Source organism: Rhinichthys klamathensis, unplaced genomic scaffold (genome assembly GCF_029890125.1).
Source record: "Rhinichthys klamathensis goyatoka isolate OS25496 unplaced genomic scaffold, OSU_Roscu_1.1 h1tg000056l_1, whole genome shotgun sequence".
Lineage (NCBI taxonomy): Eukaryota > Metazoa > Chordata > Actinopteri > Cypriniformes > Leuciscidae > Rhinichthys > Rhinichthys klamathensis.
The window spans coordinates 221,020-236,330 of NW_026606601.1; the positions used below are offsets into that span (position 1 = coordinate 221,020).

Sequence of the window (15,311 nt, forward strand, 5' to 3'; positions counted from 1 at the left end):
TTACTCACACAACAGTCCAGGCAGGGGTCAAAATCCATATAAGCAATCCAAAACACAATGAACAGACAAAACTCGAGCATGAACAGACAAAACTCGAGCATGAACAGACCTCAGAACGTGGTGTGATGAAAGACAAGGACTCCGTAACAAACACCAAAACAGACAGGGTATAAATACACAGAACTAACAACCATGATGGGGAACAGCTAGGTACAATGAACAGTGATGAGTGCAGACAAGGATTGTGGGAAATGCAGTTCTGAAATCGACTGACACCTGGTGAACAGAGGACCTCTAGTGGACACCAGGGAACATAAACCAACACTGTGACAGTCTCATCTTGAGTCATGTGACTTCCCATTAGCTTACTAATTTGGCATCTAAGTAGGTAACTTATGACATTCTTCTGTTAACCGGCAGAGTCAATGCGAGCCACAAAATTTAGATGCATTAGCCTATTGAACTTTAATGTTTGTCGAATGCAATTCATAAACAGTAAAACATTAAGAAAAGCAGACCTTTCTGCTCAACGTTTGGAAACTTTACATGTGTAGAGTTGAGCCTTGGTTGAGTAAATGGATCCCACATATATATTTTTTAATTCAACTTAGGCCTAGTGATTTTACCAATGAGGAAGAGTGGATGAACTTATGTGTGGTTTTCTTTGTTTTGCTCTTTGGCAGTTTTGACTTGGAAACTAAGTATACAAATATAAAAATAAATTACAAATTGCAAGGAGAATCACCTTTGTATGACGTTTTCAATTTTAATTCAGAATAACCAGAAAATGTGTTATCAGTAACTTACCAGCTGTACTGGACGTTTCAGAAGTGGACATTAAAGGTAAAGCTGTAAAAAAAATAAACATTGTAAAATTTGCAGTGATATATAATCAAATGTTCAACCGCAACAGAAAATAATGAGCCTGAAAGAACAATTGCCACATCATTAAAGGTGGAATAAGAATGATGTCTTTTTGATTTTACAAACTCAATTACTCACAGGTTTTCATGGTGGTTGTAAAATGTGCAGCTGGTGTTGAAACTGTAAAGACAGTTTACAGTATTACGGGGAGCAATTGCAATATTTAACTTTAAAGCAAATGTCAATACAGTCTGTTGTCAAAGGTACAGAGCCTTCAAATACAACTTTTCCCCACATTATGCCGTATGATGTAATTCCGGCCTGTACTGGTTTATATCCAATAAGGATAATACAGAACCAAAGAACCAGCACTATAACATTTAAGAATGAAACAATGAGTTACTTTGTACAGTTGTATATAAACTGACACTAATTTTGTTTTCAATAATCCTGCTGTACAGAGAAACATTACAAGAGTGAACAGCCCATATCATAGATTCATAAAGTAAATCTCAGTGGATAGATGTATGTAAAGGACTTTGTGTTTTTTTTTTGACAGAAATAACTTTTTAAACAGATTTTCAATATATAAATAAAATATCTCAAGACTCACTCTGGATTGTTATTGTCACTGGATCGGAGTGAGGAGATGGTGTTTGAACTTGTGACTTCTTCTCAGTGTAGAAGCAGGTTATTCTCACAGATGAACTCTGACCTTCTGACCAAATACTGATCTGAGATCCAGTGAGTGAGAGCTGACATGATGAGCTCAGTTTTGAGTTAGTTTCTCTTTCATTTATGTTAAAGTAACACATCTCCATCTTCAGATCTTTAGTATTCTCACAGCTCAGCTGAACTGTGTCTGTTTCCATTATAACTGAAGCAGATGCTGTTAACCTGGCCTGAGGAAGATCTAATGAAGAAGAAAGGAAAATTTAAATGTATTCATCTCTCAGGTAAGGTTAGAAGTAGGTGACTCTTCTGAAAGATGCAAAAACTGAAAGAAAAAAACAGTGTCCTTAACTTTCATCATGTTAGTCTTTTGTCATTTTAAACTATTAAAACTATTCAAATGCAGTTCTCTAATGAAATCATCCTTCAGGAAGTTCATCATTTTGGAGGGAAAACTACAGCACCAACATCAGCATTAGCATTTGACTTATTTTCTGTGATGGTTTCTGGTAGTAGTTGGTTTGACAAAATACAAAAATGGGTAATATTTTATTTTGATGGTTCCTTTTGCATGATAATATCAACACTTCAAAAGTTGTTTTAAACTGACTGTCAATCACTCACTGTGCAATGGTTCTTTATTTGCACGTGTAATCATAATCCAGTCATAATGTCAAAATGTCATATGATGAGCTTAACCAGAGCATATTTCTGAAAGATACTTAAATTGAAATTCTACTGACTTCAACACAAGTGTATTAATAAAAAGAGTTCAAGAAGTGCTGCAGAACAGGAATAGCCCAATAAGAACATGTAAAGAAACTTTTAAAATATTCAATAAATTGCTTGCCGTTTTTCCTCTCACCCTCATATTAGATGTGCAGAAACAAGCTTCTTTCTATAGATGTGTCAGACATTGTCTAGCTCTCTGACATGATCAGCTGAAGCGACTCTTCCTTCCTGCCTAAATATATCAGATAGTTCACTTGCTAAGGTCACACTGGTTAAGCGTTTGTCTGAGAAGAACCTACAAGTTTTTCAGTGTAAGAAGATTTCACAGATCACTGTCTACTGACTCACTGTCTCACCGCATTCCACAACTGCTAGAATCAGCTTCAATATGTTGTTTCTGACTTCATAGACACCGATCAATACATTTAGTGTATTTGACCTTGCAGTGTTGTATTATACAGCCTGTTGAAAGGGTCGTTATCATTATCAATAGTATCCGTCAAGAAGTGCCCTAGATGTATGCACAGTATCATTCAACTTTTCTCGTTTTTATCAAGGGGGTGGACATGGACATGGGTCATAAAGGGATGGACATGGTCAGAAACAATGCTCAGGTAGGCCGTGGCATTTAAACGATGCCCAATTGGCACTAAGGGGCCTAAAGTGTGCCAAGAAAACATCCCCCACACCATTACACCACCACCACCAGCCTGCACAGTGGTAACAAGGCATGATGGATCCATGTTCTCATTCTGTTTACGCCAAATTCTGACTCCATCTGAATGTCTCAACAGAAATCGAGACTCATCAGACCAGTCAACATTTATCCAGTCTTCAACTGTCCAATTTTGGTGAGCTCTTGCAAATTGTAGCCTCTTTTTCCTATTTGTAGTGGAGATGAGTGGTACCCGGTGGGGTCTTCTGCTATTGTAGCCCATCCGCCTCAAGGTTGTGCGTGTTGTGGCTTCACAAATGCTTTGCTGCATACCTCGGTTGTAACGAGTGGTTATTTCAGTCAGTTGCTCTTCTATCAGCTTGAATCAGTCGGCCCATTCTCCTCTGACCTCTAGCATCAACAAGGCATTTTCGCCCACAGGACTGCCGCATACTGGATGTTTTTCCCTTTTCACACCATTCTTTGTAAACCCTAGAAATGGTTGTGCTTGAAAATCCCAGTAACTGAGCAGATTGTGAAATACTCAGACCGGCCCGTCTGGCACCAACAACCATGCCACGCTCAAAATTGCTTAAATCACCTTTTTTTCCCATTCTGACATTCAGTTTGGAGTTCAGGAGATTGTCTTGACCAGGACCACACCCCTAAATGCATTGAAGCAACTGCCATGTGATTGGTTGATTAGATAATTGCATTAATGAGAAATTGAACATGTGTTACTAATAATCCTTTAGGTGAGTGTATGTTAAAAATGTTTACAGTAAAAAGTCCTCACCTCTGAAGGTGTGTGTGTCACTGCGCGGTGATCTGATCTCAGGTTCAGTGTTGATGATGTAATAATCACAGCTCAGATGTCTGCTGTTCACTGATCGTGTCAAGAGCTCACTGTTTTTTAAATAAAACATACAAAGATGATATTCTCCAAACTGACTCTTCTGAGAGATGTGTGTGTGCAGAAGAACATCCTCAGTGTAGAGACTACAGATGAAATCAGCTCTGACTGAAAGTGGTATTTCACAGGCTATGTTGATCTGGACATCATCGTCACTAACACTGATGAAGGGTTTCTGAAGCGAACCTGTTTAAGTCAAATAATTCATAATTAATGGAAAAAAAACATTGCACAAAAAAAAAAAACAGCAGTGAAATCTCTTACCTAGAACCGTCACTGTAGCAGCAGGAGAATAAGATGATGGTTTATTAATCCCGTGCTCAGTTATTATGTAGAAGCAATAAATGTCGACTGATGCAGGTGATTTTACATCTGCCCATCTGAGCACTTCAACACCAGTGAGCTCGAGTTCACATGATGGTCTGACTTTTATATTCTCCTGTTCACTGTTTCTGTAGAAATGACACTGTTTCACTGTAACATCTGCTGGCGTCTCACAGATCATCTTCACTGATCTGGACTCTCTTAGCACATCTGGAGATACTCTTACAGCAGGAGATTCTGAAATAACAAAAACAGATCAATCACTACATTACATCTTACTGACCACTTTACGATGCATACTTTTCTAATCATGGTCCATGTTTTGGTGAAACTTTTAAACATATTTAAATTCATAAATGTCCTTTCAGCAGCACCCAACTACACAATGAATGGAAAATGTAGGCCAGCCAATGAAGGTATTTGTTTACTAATTTAAAGTCATACAGTCAATAATCGTATCCCTTAAAACTAATCAAAATGACATAATTTCTTCAAACCCTTAAAATGTAACTTTACACCCTTGCTTAATTTAATTTTCGCATATTTTTTTTGCCCTGCCTTCACTCAATCACACCAGCTCAGACTACCCGATCCACTCTGTCAACTTAAACGCGACACAATGGCAAGTGGAAATATTGGTTTAATTCAGACATGTTTGAAACAGAAACTTCAGAAGATTCAGAAGAAGAAGAATTTACAGGGTTGTCTACAAGATAATAAATCAGAATGGTAATGCGTTTTATTTATCGCTCTCTACAATGTTGGACACATAACAGTAGGCTAATTGAAATCCCTAGTAAAAAAAAAAACCTCTTCCAAAATGTATTTAAAATAGATTTATTCATACTAAGTATACTACAAATTCATTAACATATTTACTGACATATCGCTTGAGACTTACTGAAATAAATATTGTGATTAAACTTTATTTGGAGTGTTTTTTTTAACAACGCACATTTCTTAATATTAAGCCTAAAATGTGTTTTAATATCATTATTAGTAAGGCAAGTACTATCTCTGTATAATATCAGTTTTTAGATGCAAGATATTTAAAGTGTACCTAAAGTACATTTGCAATAGTTCCATTTTAGCACAATCAAATATAAGTATCTTTATTTGAACCTCAGTTCTATTTCAGGATAACTAAAGTGCATTAAGTACAGAATTAGTTGCACCAATTTAGCAGACTTTAACTATACCAATTTAGTATATAAAAAGTTGAATTGCAGGATATGCAGCGTATTATATAAATATGTAAATGTATTTGTACTTGGCATGAAATAAGTGTATTTCAAATAAATTTTTATATATATATTTTTTCACTAGATATGATTAGCCTTTGGTTAATCATAAACGTTATTGAACAGCTAATAATGTGATGCTAAATTTGTGCTCACTGTGTTAAAATGCCAACAGAGTGTGATAGAAATGATAAAGCCCCGCACTGCACATTGACATGATTCATTACGTTTTTGACGGTAGGAAACGGGTGGTTTCTAACCGCGTATTTGAGGCTGTCTTTGAAACTGCAGTTTTAAGGAGGAAATACTCAGCAATGGTGTTGACTGATGAATTTCCACATGGTTTGGCTTTGGGTATTAAAAACACCACAGACATGAACAACATTATAAAAACTTGATTTTCATCAAAGGGGGTCTTTAAGTCCTTTTAAGTCCATTTTAATTTCTTTTAATGTTTGGCACAAAAAAAAGAGGAAAAGAAAGTCTCTTTCTCATGCACTTCAAAAATGCATTTGATTCTGATAGCTTTTATCAGCATATATACAGTAGCTCCCAGAACTTTTATATGTGCAGATGTAAATGAATTTTCTTGTACACCAAATAAAGTGTTTCCGTGACTCCTAATTCTAATCAATGGATTAATTAGGTTATTGCAATCATTTTCATGAATTTTAATGACATAGCTAAAGTAAAACTGCTTCAAGGTTGGTTTATGTGTCTCTGTTCTACTAAAACACAAACGTACTGATCACACATGCTTAAATTCTGTATTTTAGACCAATGTTTTTTCAGTACAAATGTGGACATACAGTGTTGAATTAATATTAAACGACAAAGATCACTTACTGTAAGACTGAACCTCCATAAGAAGCTGAAAAGCAATGAAGATGAACAACTCCATTACAGCGAGAGTGAGAAAAGAGACGAGACTCACACAATAGTTGAATTAGGAAGTAACACATCAGACCACAGGAAACCATATAATGCAGTCAGTGCTATGAAGATGAACGTACATCATGAGATTCACTGTAACAGAGGGCAGTTCTGGGCCACAGGCATTGGCATATTTACATGTGGGCCACGATGTCCCCACCACTTTTTGCCAGCGTCAATATTGTCCCCACCACTTTTTGAAACATCTCGCTGCATGGATGTACCTAATACAAAATAAACATTTCCAGTTGATAGCAAACCTGTATGAATTTCTTTCTTCTGCTGAACACAAAAGAAGATATTTTGGGGGGTATATGAATCGAATAGCTGTACAATAGCCAACATATTCTATCATTATTTCTGTACATATATATTTTTTTCTCTTTAAAGGTACAACAAGTGAAGAAAAATGGTTCATCCATGTTTTGAGGAGCATGAAAGAGATGTTTGCACCTGGCAGGAGCTGTAGATTCTGTGGCTGTTTTCAGAGTTTCACCAGTAGAGGTCGCCACTGAATCAGCAAAGAGAATTCAACAATGTCCATTAAGTTTGGAAATATCACTTTAATTAGCAGGCTTCTGTTGGTATTAATATTGCAGCGTACAAATATCAGAAACGCTCCACATGAATGTTGGAGGAGGAGGGATTGGAGGAGCTACTCCACGCAATGTTTCTGTGACTGTGAATATGACAAGTGCAATTTACTGCAAATGACATCTAGCTCCCCCTCTCTGGACGTAATATGGGTGGAGCTTGCCCCAGTTATGTTTAGGGGTAGGGGTGTGGGTAGGGTTAGGGTTAGGCTGGACGTCCATTGTCTCTGCAGTGAATCCCAAGCACTTTTTGTGTATTGGGCTAGAGAGTCTTGCCAGAGAAAGTCTTCTGCTTGGTCACAGAGGTCATAATGCATTTCACGCCAAACACTAAATGATGAAAACAAAAACCTATTTGTCAGCAAGTAAAGTAGATAGTTTATTTATAATGAATGTACATAATGAAACAAGACTTGAGACTCATCAGTGCATCTTCACCAAACTGTAGACTTGATCTCCTGCGTTTGAGTGAACTGGTTTGTCAGGGATCGTGCAGTACAGGTGGTAAACATTCTTAAGGACGACAACAGAAAGATTGACAAGACAGACAAAATAAATGTTTGTAATCTGTTCATGATGGACTTCTCATTTGTGTATGTGGGTTTGTGGTGTGACTGTTCACATATTACCTCATTTTCCTCTGTATTGCCCTCTCTCTGTTGAGTATTGACCAAAACTTCTGTAAAGCAGAAGCGTCATTTCACTTTAGATAACATGTTTTGACCACCATGAACAAGCTCTCTGTTATAAAACTTGAATGTATTTTTGCACAGCAGAATCATCTCTTCTCTCACAATGCTTATATGTGAGCGTCAACAATGCTGTTTTTGGACTAGTGAGGAAGTTTTGAGTTGTGAAACCACAGTGTGTTTTTATAGTAAATACGAGAACAATTTGATTCATTCTTGAAATGACCACTTTAATGAAAGAAACATTTTATTACATGAGGGCTGGTAAATTGAATTCTCAGATTAGATTGAAAGATCACCATACCAATTCCTTGATTGGGCTCATCTGATCTTATTAATCTTATTTTATTGCTATAAGAATCAAATTATTGATCTTTGTGGCATCTTTTCATACATGCATGGATAATAATAATATGTTTATTTTATATAGCAATTTATCTTGCAAATTCAAGGTCGCTTTACAGTATGATACAAATAAAACATGACAGAAGACAAAGAAACAAAATGGATAAACTGAATAGGTAACAGTTAAACTGAAAAAGATAAACATGACAATATTATATATAATCCGATATATCCTCAATATATCAGAAAATGTGATAAACATTTGCACACACAGCTCCTAGACTACAAAAAACTATATTAGCATATCAATGATACTAAAATAACACTGCCTCCAATACATATCACAGACTATGAAATTGAGTGCATGAAATAAAACGTACTGTTTTCTTCGTTCTTTACCTAGAAAACGTCCTCGGGTTAGGACTGTAACCCTTGTTCCCTCAGAAAGGGAACGAGAACTGCGTCGAATGACACTTTGGGGGAACGCCCCTCAGCGTAGCGCCTCTGAAGCATGAATGAAACTGAGCCGATCTCCGATTGGTGCAACGTCATGACGTAATGTGTGACGACACATAGGCGGAACTATAAAGGGACGCCGGCAAAACAAAATGTCAGCCTCTGTGATGAGGCAAGCGCTCCCAGGCAGGGGAAGGCGTGGCCAAGGGATGCAGTTCTTGTTCCCTTCTCAGGGAACAAGGGTTACAGTCGTAACCCGAGGAACGAGTACCCACTACGCCACAACGCGCCCTGCCTGCCCTAGTGTGAAGCTGCTCACAGGCACACTTAGGACGAGAGCACAAGAGAGCCGGGTGTTGACGGAATGTCCAGACTATAAAACCTAATAAAGGTATGAGGGGTGGCCCATCCTGCTGCATCGCAGACCTCCTGGATGGGAGCCCCCGCGAGAAGGGCTCTAGAGGACGCCATGCCTCTGTTGGAATGAGCCCTCACGGCCAAAGGTGAAGGCATACCGCGCACCTGGTGGGCCGTGGAAATCGCTTGGACAATCCAGTTGCTGATGGTCTGTTTTGAAGCAGGAAGCCCCTTCCTGGGCGACCCGAAACACACCAGCAACTGGTCCGACTTCCACCATGAAGAGGACCTCTGAATGTAAATACTTAGTGCTCTGACAGGGCAGAGCATGTGAAGTCTCTCTTCATCCGCCGTCACGTGAGGTGGAGGATGAAAAGCCTGCAGAACCGTAGGCCGTGCCGCACTGGACGGCACCTTAGGCAGATAGCCGGGCCTAGGGTGAAGAATGGCCTTAATGTTGCCTGGAGCAAACTCCAGGCACTCGTTAGATATGGAGAGCGCCTGGAGATCTCCTACCCTCATCAGAGAAGTAATGGCCAACAGAAAAGCGACCTTCAGCGACAGGTTCTTGGCCTCAGCCGACTCCAGCGGTTCGAAGGGGGCCTCAGCCAACCCTTCAAGAACCACTGCCAGGTCCCATGTGGGAACCCTCGTACGAGCTGCAGGTCTCATCCTCCATGCCCCACGGAGGAAACGTACGACCAACTGGTGTCTCCCCAGAGGCCCATCACTCAGAGGAGCGTGGAAAGCCGCAATGGCAGCCACGTACACCTTGAGTGTGGACGGGGTAAGACCAGTGGAGAAGCGATCTTGGAGGAACTCCAGCACTGAAGCCACTGGGGAGTTAACTGGGTCCACCTCACGCTCCCTACACCAAACGGTGAAGACGTTCCACTTTAAGCTGTACAATTTCCTCGTGGAGGGAGCTCTAGAGCTGAGTATGTTCTCCACTACTCCAGCTGATAGGCCGGCCTCTAGGTACTGTGCCCCCTCAGGGGCCAGACCCACAGTTTCCATAACTCGGGCCGAGGGTGAAATATTGAGCCCTCTGCCTGTGTCAGCAGGTCCCTCCTGATGGGAATCTCCCATGGAGGGCCGTCCAGGAGCAAGATTATATCGGAGAACCACACTCGGGCCGGCCACAACGGGGCTACCAGTAGTAGACTGATCCCGTCGTGACGGACCCTCTCTAGAACTCCCGGGAGCAGAGCGATCGGGGGAAATGCGTACAGACGTAGCCTCGGCCACGTCTGCACCATGGCATCCAACCCCAGCGGGGCTGGATGGGAGAGGGAATACCACAGTGGACAGTGGGTCATCTCTCGAGACGCGAACAGGTCCACTTCCACTGGGCTGAACCTCTGAGATATTGACTCCACCACCTCCGGGTGGAGTCTCCATTCCCCGGGCCTCAGCCCCTGTCTCGACAGGATGTCTGCTCCCTGATTTTGACTCCCCGGGATGTATGTTGCTCTTAGAGACAACAGTTTTCCATGGGACCACAGGAGGATCTGATGCGCCAGTCTGCATAGAGGGCGAGACCTCAGACCCCCCTGATGGTTTATATAGGCCACTACCGACATGTTGTCTGACCTCACAAGGACATGATGACCTTTGAGGTCCGGCAGGAAGCTCCTCAGAGCTCGGAACACCGCCAACATCTCCAGGCAGTTTATGTGCCAGGAGGCATGATGGTCCTGCCATAGGCCTGTCATAAAGCGGCCGTCCATGACCGCGCCCCAGCCCGTGAGGGAGGCGTCTGTCGAAACGGTTCTCCGGCGACATGATGCTCCCAACACTGGACCTTGGGACAGAAACCAAGCTTCCTTCCACATAGATAGGGAACGAAGGCATCTGCGCGTAACCCTGATCATGCGGAACGGGTTTCCCCTCGGGGAGAACCCCTTGGTTTTTAACCACCACTGAAGGGCCCTCATGTGCAGCAGGCCGAATGGAATAATATTGGACGCTGCTGCCATGAGCCCCAACACTCTCTGGAAGTGCTTTACGGTGATGGCTTGGCCTAGCTTTATCCCGGACACTGTGGTCAGGATGGACTCGATCCGTGCAGGAGACAATTGTGCCCGCATCGTGACCGAGTCCCACACCACTCCCAGGAACGTGGTTCTCTGGGCTGGTGTCAACACGCTCTTTTTCGTGTTGAGTCTCAACCCCAGGCTCTGGATGTGGGCGAGGACGACATCTCGATGCCGAACCGCCAGCTCCTGTGACTGTGCTAAAATCAGCCAGTCGTCGATATAATTGAGCACCCTGATGTCCTGAAGCCTCAGCGGTGCCAGAGCTGCATCCATACATTTGGTAAATGTGCGAGGGGAGAGAGCTAGGCCGAACGGAAGAACCCGATATTGGTACGCTTCGCCCCCGAAAGCGAACCTCAGGAACTTCCTTTGAGATGGAAGGATGGATATGTAGAAGTATGCGTCCTTTAGATCTATCGTGACAAACCAATCCTCGGACTGAATTTGACTCACGATAATGGGAATAGTGAACATCTTGAACCTGAATCTCATCAGAGAACGGTTCAGGTGCCTGAGATCTATTATTGGACGCAACCCCCCATCCTTCTTGGGAACTATGAAGTAGCGGCTGTAAAACCCGGACCCCCTGTCCGGTGGAGGAATACGATCTATAGCCTCCTTTGCCAGCAGGGAGTTTACTTCCTGTTCCAATACCCGACCCTGCACTGGGTCGACTACAGTCCAGACCACCCCGTTGAATCTGGGTGAGCGGGAACTGAACTGCAGCCTGTACCCATTTTGAATGGTGCGCAGGGCCCAAGGAGAAATATTCGTCAGATTTTTCCATGCCTCGAAATATTTTACCAAGGGAACCAGGCTCTCGAGCCTGGTTTCGGGTAGTAATCAGGATTCGTTCTCGGCCCCCTGAAGCGGATTCCCGGCAGGGCTGAACCGACAACGATTCTCGATGGGCGGACGCGAATGCTGCCTGACCGCAAGCCTGTGGGGCGGACAGTGCAGCCTGCGTTCGCTGGATACCGATGTGTCCCGAAGCGTGTTTAACGGCGCGAGAGCAACATCGATTTCCTGCGGGCTCCATGAAGGAGACGACCTCGGTCGTTCCACCACGGGTGGGGCCGCCCGCAGAGATCCTAGACCAGCTAGGACCTCTTTGACGAAGCCTTTTTAGCCTGCAGGACGGCCTTCAGGTCGCCCTGCTTCTGCTGAGGCTTCGCCTGAGAGCGCTGTCTATGCCCCCAGGCTCCTTGAGGGGGGGCTCTAGACGCAACACTCTGTTTTTGAGCCTGTCTATAGGCGGAGGAGCTGGTTGATGGCTGTGGCAGCGGCTGCCCACTGGGGGCAGACTTCTTGGACACTGAGCGGCGAGGGAGATATTGTTTGAAGGCCACTGATTGTCTTTTCGCCTCCTGAAACCTGTCGACGACGGTATTAACGGCGTCGCCGAACAGGCCAGAAGGCGAAATCGGGGCATCAAGGAGGAAAGCCCTGTCTTTCTCCTTGATGCCCGTAAGATTTAACCATAAATGTCTCTCCGAGACCACCATTGCCGCCATGGAGCGACCGACAGAGCGGGCCGTCTCCTTGGTGACTCGGAGAGACAAATCAGCGACCTTCCTCAACTCCGCAATGTCTTCCGGAGTTGGGCCCTCGCCCTCATCAATGTCTTTAAGAAGGTCGGCCTGGTACGCTTGGAGCATAGCCGTGGTGTGAAGACTCGCACCAGCCCGACCCGCAGCCATATAAGCCCTCCCCACTAGCGATGATGTGTCTCTACACGGCTTAGTGGGCAGCACCGGGGCTTTAAGGGATGATGCCGATTCAGGGGATAAATAATTCGCTAAAGGCTGTTCAACCCGCGGCATCATCCCATAACCGTTCTCTCGTGCCCCCATGATGTTACTATAATTCAGGACAGGGGGATTGGAAACACGAGAAGAATGAGGTTTTTTCCACGATTTACACAACTCGTTATGCAAATCGGGAAAAAACGGCAAGCCCCGGTGATGAGGTTGTTCCCTGTGCTGCAGGAAGCGCTCATCCAGTTTACTCTTAGATTGCGCTTCCTGCCTCTCTTGTGGCCAGCTGATATTTAAATGAGCCACTGCACCGGAAACAACCTCCACCAGCTCCTCATACGCGGGGACACGGGGGCGGCGAGTCGTCCCCGAAATCCCCGCCCTCGATGCTGAGCACGTCCACCTCGTCACAGGCAGACAGCTCAAGCATCGGATCCTCGACTCGCGCAGAAGAAGCCGCGAGGCGGGCTTCTGCGCGAGGCTCGAGGACATCAGAACTGCCCGATGAATCCCGAGAAGGTGCCTCAGCAGCCTCGGGATCCCCGGACAGATCCATTTGCGAGCCCCATGAAGAGCGTCGCCGCGCCGCCTCAGCGGACGCGGGTCCTGCACCATGGGGCTCGCGAGGCTGGCCATCTTCGTCAAAGATAGCCAGCCGGGAACGCAGCACACGGATTGTCATTTTCTCACAATCCTCGCAAGCAGCCCCCTCGAGAGCTGCCTGCGCGTGCTGCATTCCCAAACAATGTGTGCACAGTCGGTGTGTGTCCCCGCCCGTGATGTAGCGAGGGCAAGGATGCACATACTTCCTGAAGCTCACACTCGCCATTTCACTTTCACTCAGTTTGACAGACAACAATAAATAAGACACACAGTCACAGATAGCGCTTGCTGAAGAACAGAAAGCTGACATTTTGTTTTGCCGGCGTCCCTTTATAGTTCCGCCTATGTGTCGTCACACATTACGTCTTGACGTTGCACCGATCGGAGATCGGCTCAGTTTCATTCATGCTTCAGAGGCGCTACGCTGAGGGGCGTTCCCCCAAAGTGTCATTCGACGCAGTTGGAGTTCCCTCGAAAGGGAACAATGAGCTCCTGCATTATGTTCAGTTTTTACTCCTGTACAGCATTTTGGTCAAAATTCACCTGATAAATGATCTCACATGATAATTTCTATTGAACAGCGTTGAGTGTGTACAATTATAAACTTGACTTACTTGCAAACCGACATAGACAGATGAATCCAGTCAAAATGACACCAACACCAGTGGAAACCAGCACTATAAACCATGTGCCTGTGTCAAACAAAACCCTTTTATTTATTGACCACTTTTATATTGAAGTGTTCAATATAAATAATTTGAACACTTTAATACATGTTTATGTGCATTATGATGATTAATATAAGTGCTTTAGATACATCAGTCCACCTGACAACTGAAGTGATACATGTAGATTTGTTTTACATTTGTTGTGTGCATGGAAAGAAGTAAATGTTCTATAGAGATCTGAAAATTGAAATATGGAAAAGGATTTATAATAAAACCTGTGTATTTTGGTGCCAGTGGATCTTTAGGATCAGCTGTTGAAATGTGAACACTAGAAACCTCTGCAACAGAAAGAACTCAAATGACATGTGAACATGCACTCGAATATGCATATTAAGTCACTGTAAAAATAATAATTTTTCTTAAATGGCGTTCTACAGATATTTATAAAAGTTACCAGCTCTGGTGGATGCTGGGGTTTCAGTGGAAATGGCAGCCATTGTTGCTGAAATTAAAATGGTAAAATAATGAACTACATGAATTACAATAGACACTATGAAAGAATTTTTTATTGTTAGGTACACTAAACTTTACTCACGTGTTTCTGTGTTCGTTTGTGAAGTTTTTTGAGTGGATGTTGCTGTTGAAACTGCAGTGAGAACATCTTAAATTGTATATAAAATAAAAATTGTCTTTAGCATAAATCTTAATGTTGTACTGAACTAATCATTGTAGTAATAACCATGATAGCAGATCTTCTCTTTGTGTGTGTTTGTGTGCAAATTAAAATACACTAAAGTAACCTAACATATTGTGTGAGACTTGCAATGTTCATCCATGACTTCATTTTGAGCAGACATAATTTTGGAGCAAAGTTTTTTCCATTTGCTTGAAACTGCAGAGACAAATTACCAGTGTTATAGGGCAAGCTTTAAAGCAAAGTTTGTTTGTTGAATATACGGGTCCTTCAAATACAATGAAGAAGCAGGTGACTCTTCCTAAAGTTGCTAAAACTTTGTTAACTTTAATCCTGTTAGTCCTTTTGTAATGTGTAATTTTGGAGGGAAAACAACTCCATAAACATGTATTAGCAGTAATTGATTTTACGATTTCTGTGATGTTTTCTGGTATTGATTCAACAAAATACAACACAAATACAAAATACAAATAAATCTGTATGATAACATTAATGCTTCAGCGGTTAGCTGAGTCTCATGTAAACTGTAAATCACTCACTGAGCAATTGCTCTTTATTTTGAAGAACAGCAGTGAAATCTCTTGCCTAGAACGGTCACTGTGGCAGCAGGAGAATGAGATGATGTTTAACTTTTACTATTGTCCTCCTCATAGAAGCAGTAAATGTCGACTGATGCAGGTGATTTTACATCTACCCATCTGAGCACTTCAACACCAGTGAGCTCGAGTTTACAACTCCAACTGGCTTTTATATTCTTCTCTTCTCTGATGTAGAAA

At 42.9% G+C, this 15,311-nt stretch overlaps 1 protein-coding gene across 1 annotated transcript; it reads right to left on the minus strand.

Moving 5' to 3' along the window:
* Positions 1-1,466: 1,466 nt before the first annotated feature.
* LOC130083471 (uncharacterized) lies at positions 1,467-6,381 on the minus strand. The gene is made up of 4 exons (XM_056248499.1): positions 6,248-6,381; positions 4,101-4,397; positions 3,720-4,022; positions 1,467-1,777 (listed from the first exon to the last, which is right to left on the minus strand). Exons 1-4 carry the CDS (start codon positions 6,300-6,302, stop codon positions 1,467-1,469), a joined length of 966 nt encoding a protein of 321 aa, XP_056104474.1. The 5' UTR covers positions 6,303-6,381.
* Between the last annotated feature and the right edge of the window lie 8,930 nt (positions 6,382-15,311).